This window comes from Schistocerca gregaria, chromosome 7, assembly GCF_023897955.1.
Source record: "Schistocerca gregaria isolate iqSchGreg1 chromosome 7, iqSchGreg1.2, whole genome shotgun sequence".
Classification (NCBI taxonomy): Eukaryota; Metazoa; Arthropoda; class Insecta; order Orthoptera; family Acrididae; genus Schistocerca; species Schistocerca gregaria.
Window position 1 is genome coordinate 346,144,061 of NC_064926.1, and position 19,727 is coordinate 346,163,787.

The 19,727-nt window shown below is 40.3% G+C and overlaps 1 protein-coding gene across 1 annotated transcript in view; it reads right to left on the reverse strand.

Moving 5' to 3' along the window:
* LOC126282396 (uncharacterized) overlaps positions 1-16,569 on the reverse strand; it is a 43,781-nt gene extending 27,212 nt beyond the window's left edge. Inside the window, exons 1-2 of the mRNA XM_049982054.1 lie at positions 16,504-16,569; positions 16,429-16,449 (exon numbers count right to left, since the gene is read on the reverse strand). Of these exons, the coding sequence (XP_049838011.1) occupies positions 16,429-16,449; positions 16,504-16,569 (87 nt within the window). The remainder of the gene's footprint in view (positions 1-16,428; positions 16,450-16,503) is intronic.
* Between the last annotated feature and the right edge of the window lie 3,158 nt (positions 16,570-19,727).

A 19,727-nucleotide genomic window follows, 5' to 3' on the forward strand; every position in this document is an offset into this window, starting at 1 on the left:
GCAGCTCTGGAAGTGAACAATAGTTCCTCCAGAACTTCTGCATTCCACAGTGCTGTGAGATAATGCGTATGGCCGGATCTAGATTTCTGAGAGACAGACAGTTACAGCATTTCTTTTGCACTGCACGACGATTTCAACAAACAGATACCGCAATAGTGTAGCTCAAATGGAAAGGAACACTTCTTGTTTAAATTTATGCATCCTACACTGTTGGCAGTTCTGTGTTGGTGGTAGTTACGTTATTTTTTTTTCGGTGATTACAAAATAGAGTCGAATGTATGCACTGCGTAGCCAAGGCAGCTAGTTCATGGCGATTCGGTCAACCTAGTAAATGAATGTACTGAAGATCCTGCAAACCCCTACAGTAAGCCTGTGTGTTAGAATTCTCATCTTGCGTGCCGCAACGGTGTTATGAGAACAGGGTTTGGTGGTCTTTTGGGCTGATGGTAGTTTCATATGATGCTGGTCTGGCTTCGATTCCAACTTCTGCCCATGTTTTTTGATAGGGAGAAGCAGCTTCTATTCTCTTCTGGGTACGCCAAGTGAAGAAGGTATAATGGCATTGTCGTCTGAAAATCACATTAAACATGATATTCCTTCTCTACCAAGTAGCCGTTAGGTGAACCACAGTAAACTAAGGAGTGGCGACATGTAGAAACTCTATCACCGTAACCTTTCTTATACTTGTTATTTATTTCTAGTGACGAAAAAAACCCTGTGTATGGTCACAGGACACTTATTCCATCTTTTATTTGAGCTTCTGTATGTCGATAAAATTGGTTCTGAACTGGGAATGCAACTCAGACCTCCCTTAAACCGGAATTTGATCCCTTCGTGACAATACAGCTCGACTACAACTTGTTGTTTGTTCAAAACTGCAGATTCCTCAACATCTCCACATATTGCGCATGAATGGGTTGGAATCCTGGCCCAGCACTGAAGTTTTCACTATGTCTTATCAAGCTCTAGCATGAGAACACCTATCTGCTGGTGGATAATAATTTTTTATTTTTTATTCATTTTCATTCGTTGTCAACACTAACGATGAGACACAGAACTATTTGCGAGATCACTGTAAGTTCAAGGATGTTATTCCGTGCTGCTGGTAGAGAAAAATTCGGTAACTGTCGTCTCTTTGTGTTAGTCAACAACGATATGTTTGGGGTTCGATTCTCAATCAGCACTGAACTCTTCGTCATATTATTTCTAGTTCAAACATGCTCACATGTCGCTGCTGGTGTAGCAAACCCATACTTAACGTTCCTTTTCTCTAGAATACAACAGCGATACGTGCCGGATTGGAGTCCTGGGAAGGAAAAATTAATGTAATTTCAGTTAATACATCTAGCTACTGCTGAGAAAATCCAATATGCCAATGTTGATTATGCCTCGATAACAATCCGATTACGTTGTGGGTTCGAATCCCTGTCCAACACAAAACCTTACCTCACTGCATTTCAAGGAAGTTACTTGTGAAAAAGCAATCCTTAAAAAGGCTTAGTTCTATATTTGAGATATCCAATACCAATACCAAGAGATTACGCTTTCCTTGTTTTATGATTCTTTGCGATCATGGTAGGAAGACATGATGTCTCATCTGCTGGACCATTTCTCATTACATCACGTAACTGAAAATCGAATTAAAGTAACAATGAATATTTGCGATCTTGATGAACACTGGTTTAATGTGCCCTAGAAAATGCTTCTCTTGCCACAATTATAATGTATTTTTTTTAAGTGTGCTTATAACAGTAGATTATTTAATCTACAGAACGGTCCAAAAAATGTATCCACTGTTCAAAAGTCCATAACTGGCAAACTAATTGACGGAGTTGCCTCATCTTTGGTAGTGTAATAGTTTGTAGTTCCGGCAATCGCCACACAAGCGTTGTATTGCGTTGTTTTGTTTTGTCAGATGACAGTCGCCAGATAGTCAGTGTTTTGTTCTTAGTTGCACCTAGTTACTCGAGTAAACATGATGTCTTGTTGACCAGTGCCCTCATCTTCAAATCCTTAGGATAGAGGGAATCATCCTTTCCATAACGAGACACTAGATACGTAGCGATCACGTGGCTGCCGATATTCAAACACTACTTTTACAGTGCACACAGGTTAAGAATGAATTATATGAGACGGCGTAGACATTCTCCACTGCATTTACCTCTCATGAAGAATAAAACCATTGTCGTCGACTGCTGGTACCGTGTGTTCTGGACTTATCTGGAACAAAAAATGTGTGTCAAAATAGACTAGTCAGTTTCACCATGTAGACTAACGAACTCAAGTGAAAAAATGTAGTATGTTCCATGAGTACTTTAGTTTTTCGAATGCAACAACAATACGTTAAGATTGGTCCGGGAATACATGCCTTTGGCATCCAGTCACAATCACGATTTGGCCCACCGAGAAAGACATCTGGCGGGCCGCTTGAATTTGTGCGCGCAAAGGCCTGAGTGGCTAACTTCAACGCTTTTTAACTCTGTGTCGGCTCAACGTGTCGAATTTTTTTTGTTAACAATTAGTTCTCATCACAACGTACCCTGTAACGCTCTTACAAGCTTTTCTGAACACCTTGTACATCATATTACGTTTTCGCGCATATGATCTGATCGATAAGTCGCGCCACGGTCGCTAGGATAACATCTTCGCCTTAGGGGGGCGTGGTTCATGCGGACATCGGAGGCGCTAGGGCAGTGACAGTGAGACCAGGAAGGTGAAACCGTTCGCTCGGGGTGAGGCGGCAGGGTTGGAACCTGGTGGCGAGGCCAGTAGCGTGCCGGCAGTTGATCAACAGTACAAGTACAGTCACAGACTCTGAGCGTAGCAGCGATACCAGGAAGAGACGCTCAGGCGGGCCCCTGCACTGCGAACCATTACCACGGCCGGCTGCGTGGGGTGCGTACCGAGAGCAGCAACGTGCTGTGTGTTCCAGCGACCGACCGGTCCTGGAGACGGACGGCAGACTGCCGCTGTGTTGAAGTTGTGTATCTGCTGCACTTTGTCCTTCCTATATCGTTGTACGGATACATCTGGTGAGTTGCCGATTTGGTCTATCGGTTGCGAGTGAGTCTAGCATCTAGTTGGGTAGTTTTCTCGTTGTTTTTCGAGGCTCACGTCCGATTCCATATCAACTTCTGGTTAGCGATCCTGCTTCTCTCTGTAGACAGGAAACTTGTGTATACACTCCTATAAACCTAATATATGTTTGTTTATTAGTGCTCCAATAGTGTTATTTGCTGTAAGGCGTCGGATTTAGGCGGCCCGCATTTATACACTAGTGGCCATTAAAATTGCTACACCAAAAAGAAACGCAGATGATAAACGAGTATTCATTGGACAAATATTATACTAGAACTGACATGTGATTACATTTTACAGCAATTTGGGTGCATATATCCTGAGAAATCAGTGCCCAGAACAATCACGTCAGGCTGTAATAACGGCCTTGATAAGCCTGGGCGTTGAGTCAAAAAGAGGTTGGATGGCGTGTACAGGTACAGCAGCCCATGCAGCTTCAACACGATACCACAGTTCATCAATAGTAGTGACTGGCGTATTGTGACGAGCCAGTTGCTCGGCCACCATTGACCAGACGTTTTCAGTTGGTGAGAGATCTGGAGAATGTGCTGGCCAGGCCGAACATTTTCCGTGTCCAGAAAGGCTCGCACAGGACCTTCAACATGCGGTCGTGCATTATTCTGCTGAAATGTAGGGTTTCACAGGGATGGAATTAAGGGTAGAGCCACGGGTCGTAACATATCTGAAATGTAACGTCCACTGTTTATAAAGTGGCGTCATTGCTAAGAAGAGGCACCCAATACCATCACGCCGGGTGATACGCCAGTATGGCGATGAAGAATACACGCTTCCAATGTGCGTTCACGGCGATGTCGCCAAGCACGGGTGCGACCATCATGATGCTGTAAACAGAACCTGGATTCATCCGAAAAAAATGACGTTTTGCCATTCGTGCACCCAGGTTCTACGTTGAGTACACCATCGCAGGCGCTCCTGTCAGTGATGCAGCGTCAAGGGTAACCGCAGCCGTGGTCTCAGAGCTGATAGTCCATGCTGCTGCAAACGTCGTCGAACTGTTCGTGCATATGGTTGTTGTCTTGCAAACGTCCCCATCTGTTGACTCAGGGATCGAGACGTGGCTGCACGATCCGTTACAGACATGCGGATAAGATGCCTGTCATCTCGACTGCTAGTGATACGAGGCAATTGGGATCCAGCACGGCGTTCCGTGTTACCCTCCTAAACCCACCGATTCCGTATTCTGCTAATAGTCATTGGATCTCGACCAACGCGAGCAGCAATGCCGCTATAAGATAAACCGCAATCGCGATAGGTTTACAATCCGACCTTTATTAAAGTCGGAATCGTGATGGTAGGCATTTCTCCTCCTTACACGAGGCACGACAACAACGTTTCACCAGGCAACGCCAGCCAACTGTTGTTTGTGTATGCGAAATAGGCGGGAAACTTTCCTCATGTCAGCACGTTGTAGGTGTCGCCACCGGCGCCAACCTTGTGTGAATGCTCCGAAAAGCTAATCATTTGCATGTCACAGTATCTTCTTACTGTCGGTTAAATTTCGCGTCCGTAGCACGCCATCTTCGTGGTGTAGCAATTTTAATGGCGAGCAGTGTATTTTGAGTTGGTTCATGCCATGTCCCACGTGTTGCATGTACTGTTGCTGGAACGCACAACTTGATCTGTTGTCTTATTGGGTGTTTCTATTACCAAGATTGACTATGTTTTTTTTATTGTTTGTAAGTGTGCGGCCCCTTAATGTTATTAATCAAGTCTCTCTCAGTGAGAACTTTATTTTGCGTCTGTTACTACTATATTATACGAGGCTGTAATGTCATTCAAAAGGTTGTGTTCTGTCTGCTGTTAGTCAGAGGTTCGTTAACGGAACGAATGCGGTGACATATGGCTTAGTGGTCCGCTCCACGTGGCGGTTACTTGTTTACCCCTCGCCCACGTAGGGTCAGTTTGGTACAATTTGCGGCTGGCAGTCGAACTTGCTACTTGGTAACGGTATTTAGATTATGGCCGCCTCACAGGTTTCGTTGATTTGACTCCGTTAACTCACCAAAAAATTATTTCCTTATTTTTTTTATTTTTTTATTATTTTATTTTATTTTATTTTATTTATTTATTTATTTATTTATTTATTTATTTATTTTTTTTTTTTTTTTTTGCTGTAACCTTGACTGTCGTGCGGCGGGTTCGGTTTATAGTAGAGGCCTGGCCCAATTGGTATTTCTCTGTTAATCAGGCTACCATTTGTGTTTCTTTCGGTGGGACCTAGGTTAAGTCTACCAAGTAGATAGAGCAGGCGCAGCGTCCGAAAGCGGAGCCTCGTCCGCGCCCGACCGAACGACCAACCGGATGCAGGGGGTCTTCGCGATCCCACTACACCTTGCCAGGACGGCGTTGTATAGCAAATCGATGTATCTATTTGTCTCTTAATCATTGCGTGCCTACTGCAGCTCTCCTTTTAATTTTTATTTTATTTCTGCCTCATCTATGCTGTTGAAGTGTCAACCGGCTAATTTGCCAACTGAGTAATTACTAGATTCATTTACTTACAAGGGTTAATACAAGAGTGGTTCGGCCAACTGAGTAGGTATTACGCGCTGTTGGCTTTCGAGGTGGCCAAATACTAAGAGATTTAAGCTCTATTAATTTCATGAAGGTTCTCACTGACTATTTACACAAATCAGGACGCAATGTTTAACACCAATTGTGTGTTTATTTCTTTAGCTTGCCTTTTTTTCTTATATGTGTAAGTTGGCTGTTTAGGTTCTTATATTGGTAACACCACCGCCACTTGGCGCTCTGTATGAAAATCACTGGCTGTGCTGTGTGCAGTCTGTGGCTGGGTGGCATTGTTGGAATTTGCTATTGTAGTGATGGGCAGTTGGCTGTTAACATCGCGTAGCGTTGCCCAGTTGCAGGTGAGCCGCCAGCTGTGGTGGATGTGGGGAGAGAGATGGCGGAGTTTTGAGAGCGGATGATCAGAACGTGTGTCCATCAGAGACAGTAAATTTGTAAGACTGGATATCATGAACTGATATACAATGACTTTTGAACACTATTAAGGTAAATACATTGTTTGTTCTCTATCAAAATCTTTCATTTGCTAACTATACCTATCAGTAGTTAGTGTCTTCAGTAGTTATCCAGCTGGCAGTATTGGCGCACGCTGTATTGCAGTAGTTTGAGTAACAAAGATTTTTGTGAGGTAAGTGATTCATGAAAGGTATAGGTTATTGTTAGTCAGGGTCATTCTTTTGTAGGGATTATTGAAAGCCAGACTGCGTTGCGCAAAAAATATTGTGTTTCAGTTTAGTGTTGATCAGAATAGGCAAAGAGCGAAATGTCTGAGTACGTTCAGTTCTGCTCAGTTTTTTGAAAATCAAATAATGTAACAGGTTTATCAGCACAGTCATTCGTTAATTTTTCTAAGGGGACGTTTCATAGGTCGAACCTTGGCCGAGGATATCTCACTGGAATCTTCTGATTTTTTCTTGTAGTTTGTGTAATTAGTGTAGCTGTTGGTTATTGCTAGCGCGTAATTATAGAGAGAATTTCCTTTGTAGTTGTAGTTTTTCATTGTTGTACAGTAAAAGTTAAAAAGAGTGGAAAGGTACCATGTGGAGAAACTGAAAGCTGAGGCAACGAAGACCAGATAGCAGTTGCAACTTAGTAACCGCTTTGAAGCACTCAGTGAAGTGGACGTGAATCAGGACCTTGAACTAATGTGGGGAAACATCCAGAGCTCAGTTAGGGATACAGCCAAGGAAACACTCATGGGAAACCCAGTGGGCAAAAAGATCTGGTTTGGAAAGGAGAAAGGAAGCCAGGAACAAATGGCTGAAGGGGACAAATCTGGCACAGGCCAAAGCACAATTTGAGGTGGTCCGAAAGACTACACAAGTAATTCTGAGAAGAGCAAAAAGGAAATACATAAGGAATATCATCACTGAAGCAGAAACAGACTTCAGAGGAAAAAAGACGAGGGAAATGTTTCTGAGGGTGAAGTACCTCTGCAAAGGTCACCAGGCCAAGCAGAAATTTGTCAAAGGTTCCCTTGATAAGATCCTGACGAACGATAGGGACATAGCTGAGAGATGGAAAGAGTACTTTCGACAGCTGCTAAATTGTGATGAGCCCGAACTGCAGTTTGATTTCCAGTACCCAATTACAGCCGATGCAGACTATCCCCCACCTACCCTGGATGAGATAAAAACCAGAATCAGACACCTTAAACAGAATAAGAGTCCAGGTGAAGATGGAATACAGGCTGGAATGATCCTAGCAGGAGGAGAGAAACTTGCAGAAAAAATGCACCGACTGATACAGGCAATATGGACCAAAGAAGAACTAACAGGAGAATGGAAAACAGCTCTGATTTGTCCAATACATAAGAAGGGCGACAAACTGAAATGTGACAACTATCGAGGAATCGCCCTGCTTAACGTCTGCTATAAGATCCTGTCCAATTGCCTCATACACAGAATTCAGCCAGTGGCAGAATCGGTGATTGGGGAGTACCAGGGAGGTTTCCGGGCAGGACGGTCAGCAGTAGGTCACATCTTCAGTCTCCGGCAGCTCACTGAGAAACTGGGTGAATATGGTAAAGATTTGCATATTTTGTTTGTTGATTTTAAGAAGGTCTATCATTGCATACATCGTAAGAGCCTGCTCAATTGTTTAAGTGTGTTTGGCATAGCAGAGAAACTCTTCAATCTGATAAAGATCTGTCTCAACGAAACACATACAAAGGTGGAGATGGGAAATCGCGTAACTGAGGAATTTGAAATTGTGACAGGAGTCAGGCAAGGAGATGGGTTATCCCCTATCCTGTTCAACTTTGCCCTCGAGAAGATCGTACGCGAGACCTTCCAAGAGAACGAAGGGATTGAAATCGGAGGAAAGAGACTGGCATACTTAGCCTATGCAGACGACATCTGTTTACTCTCTAGGTCGGAAGAGGAGTTGGAGCAAATGACCAAAGCACTAAAGGAGGCTGCCAGCAAATTTGGGCTAAACATAAACGAAGCTAAGACAGAGTACCTAGTTATGACGCGTGGTCATTGTCAGACTGCTGATCATCTACAATCACTGCAGGTTGGGGACCATTCCTACAAGACAGTGCAAGAATTCAAATACCTAGGGGCACATTTCACTGAGAACTCGTCATGTGAAGCAGAGATCAATGCCAGAATACAAGCAGGAAACCGATCTTACCACAGCCTAGCACAACTGCTTCGGTCCAAATCTCTCTCCAGACAGTTCAAGATTCGACTGTACAAAACCCTGTTCCAGCCTGTTGTTCTATGTGGCTGTCAGACATGGAGTATCCTTGTTTTTGAGAGAAAAGTGCTTCGGAAGATCTTCGGTCCGGTTCTGGATGCAGATACAGGGGAATGGAGGATCAGATACAACCAAGAGCTTGAGGAACCATACCAGCAGCCCAACATAGCAGGAACTGTCAAAGCCAAAAGAATGCAGTGGGCCAGCCATGTGGCTCGGATGGAGGATCGCAGATGGCCTCGGAAGCTCCTGGATTTCACACCTACAGGAAAAAGACCGCCAGGGAGACCCAAGAAGCGTTGGAGGGATGGACTCCATGAAGATTTAAAACCAATTGTCAATAGATGTGGACGTATGGCGGATAGCAGCAATGGACAGAATACAGTGGAGGAGGAAACTTGTAGATGCGTGCGGTCCACTGGGCCTGATCACTAGTAGTAGTAGTAGTAGCAGTAGTACAGTAAAACAGTCGTGGCATGCATGTAGATTTGCACCAAGTATTTCGCAGCTGCCCTTGCAATTAACTAGATATTATTTTCAGTGCTATGATAATGTGTTTTCTTATTTTGCTCTTCAAATTGTGCTTTTCTGTGTTATCGTGTGAAATACTGCGACAATGATGGCGTGTGAAAAACGTAACACTAGGCTCCGAAGTAAACTGAGAAATAATAGTGACGACTAGCCTAGCTTATCAGCACCACTGTGTAATGAATTAACAAACATACAAAGAAGTAATTTGGTAATTGCGCCTAGGGAAATGGAGCGGGCTGCAAATAATGGTGTGGACAGTGAAACAATTAGTGAACAGGGAAGGATTATCGATCGATCGGTCGGCAACAGCTCGCCTCAGGAATCCGAAATGACAGGACACAGTCTCGCAAATACCTTAGATTCGGGTTTTGGGTCCTCACCGTTTTCCCAAATAAGTCAAGACACATTTTCTGCTTTTCAAAATGCGAATATTGCCGGTTCAAATGCACTGTGGAATAGCACTGCGGAACATGTTCCAGACATCAGTGCATTGTTATTACAATTAATACAACAAATGGGACAAAAGCTTCAAAAGTTAGACACAATGGAACAAAATCAGAGACAAACACAGCAATAGCTTCAAACGTTAGACACCACACTTGAACAAATACGTGAAGGTTTAACTGCTGAGTTACTTAAAATCGAATCTAAATGTCAAAAAGTCTGTAATGACATAAAAACACAAATTTGAGAGCATTTTCAACCTATTTTTTCGCGACATGAAAATGCCTTACAGAATCACGAAGCAGCCATAAAAGAACTGCAAACTATTGTTCATGAAAATCACGACACCTTGGAAGCTAAAATTGACTCAGTTGCATCTACAGATTCGGTTACGCAACTTGCAAAAACTCAGGAAATCTTAAAGGACACAGTAGATACGATTTCAACAAAAATGGGCACTCAGGAACTTGCACTGAGGAAATCAGTTCACTATCGGAGAAAGTAGCCGAACGTTCGGATCAGTTCACTAACTTATCTACAAAGGTAGATGATGATCTGAATGACACAAGACCCGTAGCCTTCAATGACACAGAAGAATGCGAACAAATTAGGAAATTCGAACAAAATCAGAATCAAATTAATACGAAACAGAAAAGAGAAATCCGGGAAGTACAAGATCAGTTGGCACAAATAATACAATAATTACTTATTTCAGAGGAGACTCACGCTCCAACACGGGAAGAGGGACATAGACATACGGAACAGCGACAAAATAATAACACAGGGCACTTCGGAAATTATGGAATAAATTGGCAAGGTACACCGAATTTTGAGATGGAACCGCTGAAACGAAGTAATAATGACCGATATGCGACTCGCCGACATGATGATTTTGACGATAGACTGTTCATTACTACACGTAAATTCAAAATACATTCATCCACAAGCATGACTTCATCAATTCTCTCATTGTTTTCCTCCCAACTGGTCATTGGAGCACAGGTTAGAATTTATGTGTGGCTACTTAGAAAATGAACCAACTGTAAGAATTCGAGCGGTCATTCACGATTGTCACAGTGAAGGAGAATTTTATCATGCGTTCTTCTCAGCATATTGGTCCCAAGCTACACAAGACCGAGTAAAACATAGCATCATAATGATGAAACATTGCGAACAATCTGAATTTTCCAGTCTTGTGAAAATTTTGAAGACATGTTGCACAAGAATCAGTACATGTCAAACCCTTACAGCCCCTCAGATCTCACCCGCATTTGCTTAATCAAATTGCCTGAATATTTACGACATATTATTTTGGCAGGACGTTGCAAAGACGACATTGAAGCTTTTCAACGACAGTTACAAGAATTGGAAATTGACACTGCCAATCGCAGGACGCGAAAAAAGGAACACAACAATTACAGATCACATCCGTCACAATTCCGCGATGACAGAAATAATAACTGGACACGACAAGGCTATTCTTGCAGCGCAAATCATGACCAAAACAGACACCACCCGTATGACAACCGTTGGCAGAATAATAGTTACAGAGAAAGATCCCATTTCCGTAGTAATGAATATGACAGAGATAACCATAGAAATAAACAATATGGGAACCAAAAAAATTATTATCAAGGGAGACAGTTCAGCGCACAGTTAGGATTCAGGGAGAAATTCTCCACCACGAGACCGGCAAGAAAGAAAGTATGGAATCTATCGACATGACGACAGACGATATAATCGTAATGACAGACCTGAATTTCATCAGGACTGGCGAGATTCAAACAGGGCAGGACCCTCTCCGCAAGGTGAATTTGTAGAAGTTAGGTCTCCTAATCCCAATAACGACGCGCGCCAACAAAGAGACAGACAATGACTCGCAGCCACGTGCGCCGGCTGGCTCAGAGAAAAATAACATAGACGCTAACCTTGCGAAAAATTTTAGCATTCTATATCGACGTATACCAAATGATAATTGCGTTGAAGTTGAAATTCTGCGTACTAGGAAGAGTAAAGGATTGCACCACATTTCACATGTAAAACCGTTTATTGAAAGATAATCTGCTTTTTAACTTTGTCTTTGCTAGTCTGCTTTGTCAGACTTAGAAACTGCTAATATGCAACAATGTTTGATGTTAAATATCCAGTCAAGAACCAAGAGAACTTATTTAAACAGAAATTACGAATGCATTGTTATAGTGAACAGACGACACAGTGTTGTTATTTGTACATTTTTGCTTGTCAGTTGCAAGATTACGTAACGAATATACGGCTTACATACTTAGAACATATACTACTGATGAGATTTTAATTCAACATTTTGGTTTACTTGAAAAGACATTTTTTATTTGAAGTACTTTCTGTGAGATTAAAAATGACTTAGTATTTGGTTTCTTTGACAGCTACACGAGTTTATCACGACGCTACTAATATGTGACACAATTTACATTGTTGCTTTTGTTCTGTATCTTCTTTATATCTGCACAGTTTTTCTGTGTTATTCTGGAAAGTAAAACATGTTTTAGTAGTAACTTTTGTGGTATAGCTACAATGAGACCGCCTCTTCCGTAGCACAACAATACATTACATTACAGTACTTTCTTGATCACGGTACTGTACGTAATAACTACGATATCTATACGCATAGCATTTCGCTTTTCTTTATTACGAGGTAAGTACATTGACTTCACAGAGCTTTGCTTACGGACGACGATAATTACGACACTTGGCACATTTTTTACCCTCAGTAATGACAGAGATTATGTTACAACAAGAGGCACAATTTAGCGCGAAAGTACACGTATTTGAGTGATTAATTCTGTACTTAAAACATTTGTTTTTAAAGACTTTTTGAATTACAAAGAGAGTTTTCCGTGATACATTTCATTCCATAGCTGTAATCTGTAACACTTGAGGGTATAATTACATTAATCCTCAGGGGGGAACATGCTTACATTGTGTACCATGTGTTTGGCAAGCACAAGGAGCCCTAGCTTATACAACTTTACACATCGGTACCATATTTCTGTAACACATAAAATACACAGCTATCTGATCATTTAACTGAGAGAGACAAACATTTTTTACTACATCAGTGACAGATGTTTACGCAATTACACAGTTGGATAACTTCACACTTATGAAATTGTCTGTACTTTGTGAATTGTTCATATGTTTTCGGAACCATTGTGATACTATGAGAGCTTTGAATGATGTATTTGGTATGAGATCATGATTTTTAAAGTACGTTTGAGGTCGTTGACACTAGTGAAATGAGCAGAGAATTTTTTTTAGGTTTTGAAATTATTGCAGAAAGCTACGACGTTTTTGAGATTTGACTGAGGTGTTATGATGTCATTATTACGACGACGATGTGTATTATGCTGTTGCGGTATGTTTATGATAAATGAGCTGATGCTCTATGAGGAATTTGATTATGTTACATATTTATTATAATGAAATACTGAAGAAATGTCGATGAATATGTATATTTGTAATAAGGTAAGGAATAATGAGTAGTGGTTAGGGATTCTGATTTGTGAAAAAGGATCTTGGAAACCAAGAATCGTACTTTAAGTGTTATGAAATGTGTGTAAATGCGTGAATATATCACAATGCTGACGAAAATTTTTTGGACACTGTTATATTTATAGGATTTTGTTTCTACAGATTTGTAACGCAAATATTTTGACCTGTGAAATTTTATTTGTATCAAACTGTCACTGTAACAGAAACTGATGTCGTAAAGATTTCGGTAAGGAAGGTAGGTCACCTTGACGTAATGCACTGTAAGCATTCAGCTGCGCGACAGTCGCCTGGAAACAAAACCACTACTGTGTGCCTTTCAGAGGCATAGGAGGAGAAAAAAAGGAGGCCATTATCCTCACTATTGACATTTCTTTGTAGAAAGCATCGCAAATACAACACGCTCAAACTTGAAAACATATGATTACACTGTGGAGTTCTTAATTTATGATATTTACTAAAATGCCTAATGAATTGATGGGAAATATTCTTACATCTGCAAACCTGATTATGAAAACAGTCTTTCTACGAGAGTTGAGAGAACTTCTACTGACTTATGAAATGCCACATAGCTATTGAATGATGTTTTTATGCTTTGCTTTGCATAATTGCTTATTTCATTTGATATCTGTTTTCCAGCTGTGTTGCAGCATTGGTTTTATAAAATAAAATTAAATGCATTTGCTAATGTGAACACTTTCTGTCAACAGACCTATTAAATAATAACTTTATGATCTGCTTAAGAAAAATGAAGGAGCACAAAAAGACATTTCCCTTCACAGGAATTGCATACATAATTTTGTCAATAACTGGGTAACTTGTTTCATAGAGTAATTTATCGTGATGCATCACTCTAGTGTTAAGTTCTGACGTAGGTATTAGACATGGCCATCTTCACTGTAATATTTTTTCTGCTTGAGCTTTGTCATGTTTAGATATAAGTTATAGCACTTGCTGCTGCTGTTTGCCAGGCATAGTGCTACTCAATTTCACTTTCTATTACTCTGTTAAGTCAGTTTTGCTACTGATTTATTTTTCTTGTTTGCTGCACATTGCCTTATATTAGTTGTAATATTGCAGTTGCTTTACTAATTTATAGTTATTGCTGCTTGCTTTGCCAATTTGCATTTTTTTCATTGCTGTTTCCGTTAATTGTTTTGTGTTGCTGCATTGCCTCATCCCTCAGTATAGCGTCTGAGATCAGTAGTTTTAAGTTAGCTTAAGAGGGGGTAGGCTATATAGGAGAATGAGTTGTGATGAATTGGAAGAAATGCATATTGGCAAGATATAAAAAAAGGGTGAAATAAGAGGAAACATCTATGAAATGAAGTTTTGGGTTGGACTGCAGTACCAAATGTCACACTGAAAACAAACCCTGCCCTGTCCTTTTGTGTTATTCTACTATGTGTCTGTGTACCTTGTGTATTTGTGTTCTTCCTGTCTTTATGTGCTTATCTGATAAGACTTATATTGTAGAATTTTTCTAATACTCAGCTACATTCACTATATGAAGGATACTGCTATCCTCAAATATAATTTGCATTTATAATATGTTATTTACTTTGTAAAAATGTTCAGATATTATTTATTCTGTTTTGTTTTAATGCTCATTTTGTGAAGTTGATGTTTCCAAAGTTATTCTGACGTTTTATATATTTACTTATGTCATAATTCCTGTAACACTGATGTACATGTTTATTTCTATTCTTTTGTAAAGCCCATATTACTACAAATGTTATCTGTATTGTTATGTTCTTTAATGATGTATTTTTTACCTTTGTAATTGTATTCTCATATCGTAAATTTATAATTGTATAGACACCAGTTCTTCAAATTAAGATTCATTTCACTGCACACGTTTCTGTTGGTCATAGTATATGCACAATAGATGAGAAGTTGGGACTGTTAGTGTTTGCACCTGTGTTGATAATTCAGCAAGGGACTGGTTAACAGCATTGCTGGTTCTAAGGATAATTCCAAAAACTTTGTGAGTGCACAAGTGGTGGTTTATGGACTTGCTATATAGCACAAGACTCTTCGATGGTGTTTGTGTAATGACCTTCTTACCAGTATTCTTCAAAACTTCGACTGACTCTTCTGTGGGTTTGCTCTGTTGTGGTCCATTACCTGTCTGCATATCAAGAGTCAGCACTGTATTTCTGTTGGAAGGACAACACTACTTCTTCAAGACTGCATGGAAATCTACTACTTCTGTGTGCATTTTCTTTTACTGCTCAGACTTTGAGAAAAACACTGCAATTTACTGTGATGAACTATCAGGACTTTCATTATGGACTGTGAGAAAATTTTAGCTTTTGACCAACATTGTATCAATAACTGTGTGCTTTTGATTTCTTTGTTATTGTAATTGTGAAAAAATTTTAACAAATATGTATTGGCCAGTACCCAAAACAATTTTTAAAATTTTTTGTGGGGAGCATGGGGGCTATGTAAGTTGGCTGTTTAGGTTCTTATATAGGTAACGCCACCGCCACATAGCGCTCTGTATGAAAATCACTGGCTGTACTGTGTGCAGTCTGTGGCTGGGTGTCATTGTTGGAATTTGCTGTTGCAGTGTTGGGCAGTTGGCTGTTAATAGCGTGTACCGTTGCGCAGTTGGAGATGAGCCGCCAGCTGTGGTGGATGTGGGGAGAGAGATGGCGGAGTTTTGAGAGCGGATGATCAGGACGTGTGTCCATCAGAGACAGTAAATTTGTAAGACTGGATGTCATTAACTGCTATATATATAATGACTTTTGAACACTATTAAGGTAAATACATTGTGTGTTCTCTATCAAAATCTTTCATTTGCTAACTATACCTATCAGTAGTTAGAGCCTTCAGTAGTTACAATCTTTTATCCAGCTGGCAGTATTGGCGCACGCTGTATTGCAGTAGTTTGAGTAAAAAAGATTTTTGTGAGGTAAGTGATTCATGAAAGATACAGGTTATTGTTAGTCAGGGCCATTCTTTTGTAGGGATTATTGAAAGTCAGATTGCGTTGAGCTAAAAATATTGTGTTTCAGTTTAGTGTTGATCAGAATACGCAAAGAGCTAAATGTCTGAGTACATTCAGTTCTGCTCAGCTGTTTGAAAATCAAATAATGTAACAGGTTTATCAGCACAGTCATTCATTAATTTTTCTAAGGGGACGTGTCATATGGAGCTTTTTCGAGGAGCGTACTTTTATTTTTGACTGTAATTCTTAAAGTTTCTTTCAGGAAGAGATTTTTTACCGCTTTTATTCTACTGCTACAGTGTTTATTATTTTATTTATTCTCTTTGTTATTAATCCGCATGGTACAGAATTGTGATTGTAAATTATTCTGTTTCTTAGTAGTCAATACAACCGGAGGTGCCCTTTCAATTTATGTTTAATAAATCTGACCTAATATGTTGTGTTAAAATAAATTATACAATATACGTGATGTTCAATCTCCCTTTGGCCCTGTCCTTCCTACCACAGACAGACTGACACCGGTATTGCGTATCATGATCTATAAAACAAGAAATGAGCCATTTAGCATATGTCTGATGAAAGAGGTTTCTGAATACTGTAAGAAATTAAGATTATTGAAATCAGTACTTGGGTCTTACCTCACGATATTCCTCCGACAACTATTCTTTCTTATACAGCTCGATGTGTTTCACAGTGACATCAATCCCAATTGCCTTAGAAACAGCTAAAACTATTCTCGATGGTGGGCTAATAGGCCAGTGGTACAGCACCACGGGCATGGTTGGGGCCGTCTGAAAACAGAGAGAAGCAGTTACGAGTTTAGTCAACAGTTCAGATAACGTAGCAACCGCGTTGCATTGCTAAGTTTCTTTTAAGCTACCGTGTACATACATTTAATACTTGTCGAAATTAATAAGAAACGCTGTGAAATATGTGAGACCTGCGGATGTTCGCAAGAGCATTAAAAAAAAAAAAAAAAAAACATTCGTTCTACGCAGCTTAACAACGCTCAATTCGCTATCTCCCCTCCATTGTCGCAGTTGATCTGTATAGTCAGCGATTTTCCTATTGCAGTGGCTGGTCACCAGTGTTTGTGCCAATGTAGTGGTTCATAAACCAAACCTCACCGCAGGGCCTCATGGAATGAGGGCATGTGACACTGTCGATGGTGATCGATCTGTCGGATGGGGACATTTAGTTCGGCTGCCTCCCCTGGTGCTTTTCGTGCTATTCGATAGGAGTAAGCTAAGTACTGGCGCCGGATTTCAGCCTCTGCCATCATAATACGCCGGCCGGCGTGGCCGAGCGGTTCTAGGCGCTTGAGTGTGGAACTGCGCGACCGCTACGGCCGCAGGTTCGAACCCTGCCTTGGGCATGGATGTGTGAGATGTCCTTAGGTTAGTTAGGTTTAGGTAGTTCTAAATTCTAGGGGACTGATGACCTTAGAAGTTAAGTCCCATAGTGCTCAGAGCCATCTGAACCATCACCATACACAAACATAACACTACATGTACAGGTGTCCATAACACTCGTTTATCCTTTAAAAATACACAATGACACAACACTCATACATATATTCTGAAGAAAAAGGGCCTGTGCGGGGGGAAAGGGGGGGGGGGGGGTGACATCACCACATCCGACAGGCGGCAGAACCCTCCACTTGGGATATCCCAGCCAACCACACTTCTAAACTTCTGAAAATGGAAAAAAAATCACATTATTACACAACACTCACAAACTTTTACTACAATGATGATAAGAAGTAGCAAGCAGCACATGCTGATGGTGTATAAGACGTTGGGACGTAGAATTTGTAGACGGAATTCTCGCAAGTAAAATCAAATTCGACAGCCAAACCTATTGGAGTAAAATACACAAATTTGAAATAAGATTTGCCGTTTAGGAAGTTTAGGGAAACGTCATACAGAGTGTTTGTTTTAACTTGAAAGAACTAAATAGCTCGAAAACGACACATCATATGAAAGAAAATGTTGAAGGCGAAAAGTTGATGCTAGTAAAGGGGGTCTCCGTCCGTGCAACAACTGGCCACATTCTAACCGTCGCCCCTGCGTGGGTGGGTTCAACTTTGTATTTTCAAATGGATTTTAAGGATATTCAGATACTACGCCAAAAAATGTGTACCGGTTGCTCAAACGATTGTGTCCCATTCGTGGTAGATGGCGCTGTAATAGTGAAATATCAAATGTGGCTGTTTCTGCGCATTTGATTGTACATTTCATTTACGACGTAAATGTACACCACTGTGTTCAAATGTTACTTGAGTGTTGAAAGTGTAATTCTACAGCACAATTAATACGAGTAGGCATAGATATTTGTGGCAAATAAGCTACTGTTTGAAGAGTTTGACAGAGCACTGAAAGACCTAAGTCGAAACAAGGCCCCAGGAGTAGACTACATTCCATTAGAACTACTGACACACTTGGGAGAGCCAGGCCTAACAAAACTCTACCATCTAGTGAGCAAGATGTATGAGACAGGCGAAATACCCTCAGACTTCAAGAAGAATATAATAATTCCAATCCCAAAGAAAGCAGGTGTTGACAGATATGAAAATTACCGAACTACCAGTTTAATAAGCCATGGCTGCAAAATACTAACATGAATTCTTTAAAGGCGAATGGAAAAACTGGTAGAAGCCGACCTCAGGGAAGATCTGTTTGGATTCGTTAGAAATGTTGGAACCCATGAGGCAATACTGACCCTACAACTTATCTTAGAAAATAGATTAAGGAAAGGCAAACCTACGTTTCTAGCATTTGTAGACTTAGAGAAAGCTTTTGACTGGAATACTCTCTTTCAAATTCTGAAAGTGTCAGGGATAAAATATAGGGAGCGAAAAGCTATTTACAATTTGTACAGAAACAAGATGGCGGTTATAAGTCGAGGGGCATGAAAGGGAAGCAGTGATTGGGAAGGGAGTGAGATTAGAGGGATTAGATTTACTTTCATTCCAATTGATCCGTAGTGAGGAAGTTCTCCAGGATGTGGAACATGTCAGAAAAACAACAATACATGACAAATATTTACAACTAAAACAAATAAGCTAATGTACCATTCCACTGGTCCCAAGTGGAATAGTCGTCATTTTTTAATGAACACTACATAAAAGAGTCATTTTACAGCGATATTAGATTTGTACCATTTTGCAGCATTTCCTGTTACACTATAATATTCTAATTACTTAAAAGGATACACAGTCAAACGCTTTTGACAGATCACAAAATATACCAGTTGCCCACAATTTTTGGTCTAACGAATTAAGCACATTTTCACTGTAAGTTTAGATAGTCTTCTCAATATCAAAAACTTTTAGAAATCCAAACTGTGACTTATACAGTATGTTATCTGAGATAAGATGATTATAAAGCCACTCTACATTACTTTAAGAAAATTTTTGAGAATGCTGGCAACAGTGAAATTGGACGGAAATTTGATGCTATTTCTTTATCTTCCTTCTTAAACAGTGGCTTAACTTCAGCATGTTTCAGCCATTCAGGAAATATTCCACTGATAAATGACTTGTTACACAGATAGCTTAATATGTTACTTAGCTCAGAATCACATTCTTAAATTAACTTTGTTGATATTTCATCATACCAACTAGATGTTTTTGATTTTAAAGATTTTATGATGGACATTATTTCTGTTGGGGTAGTGAGGGTCAAATTCATATTATGGAAGTTACTTGAAATGTCTGGTCTGAGGTATTCCACAGCAGCATCTACCGAACCTGACAACCCCATATTTTCAGTAACAGTTATAAAATGTTTGTTAAAAAGTTCTGCAACACTATACACATCTGTCACCAATGTATCATTTACTCTTAATGCTATTTGTTCCTTTTCATGTCTGGTTCTACCGGTCTCCTCCTTCACTAAACCCCATATTGTTTTTATTGTGTTATCTATTATGACTA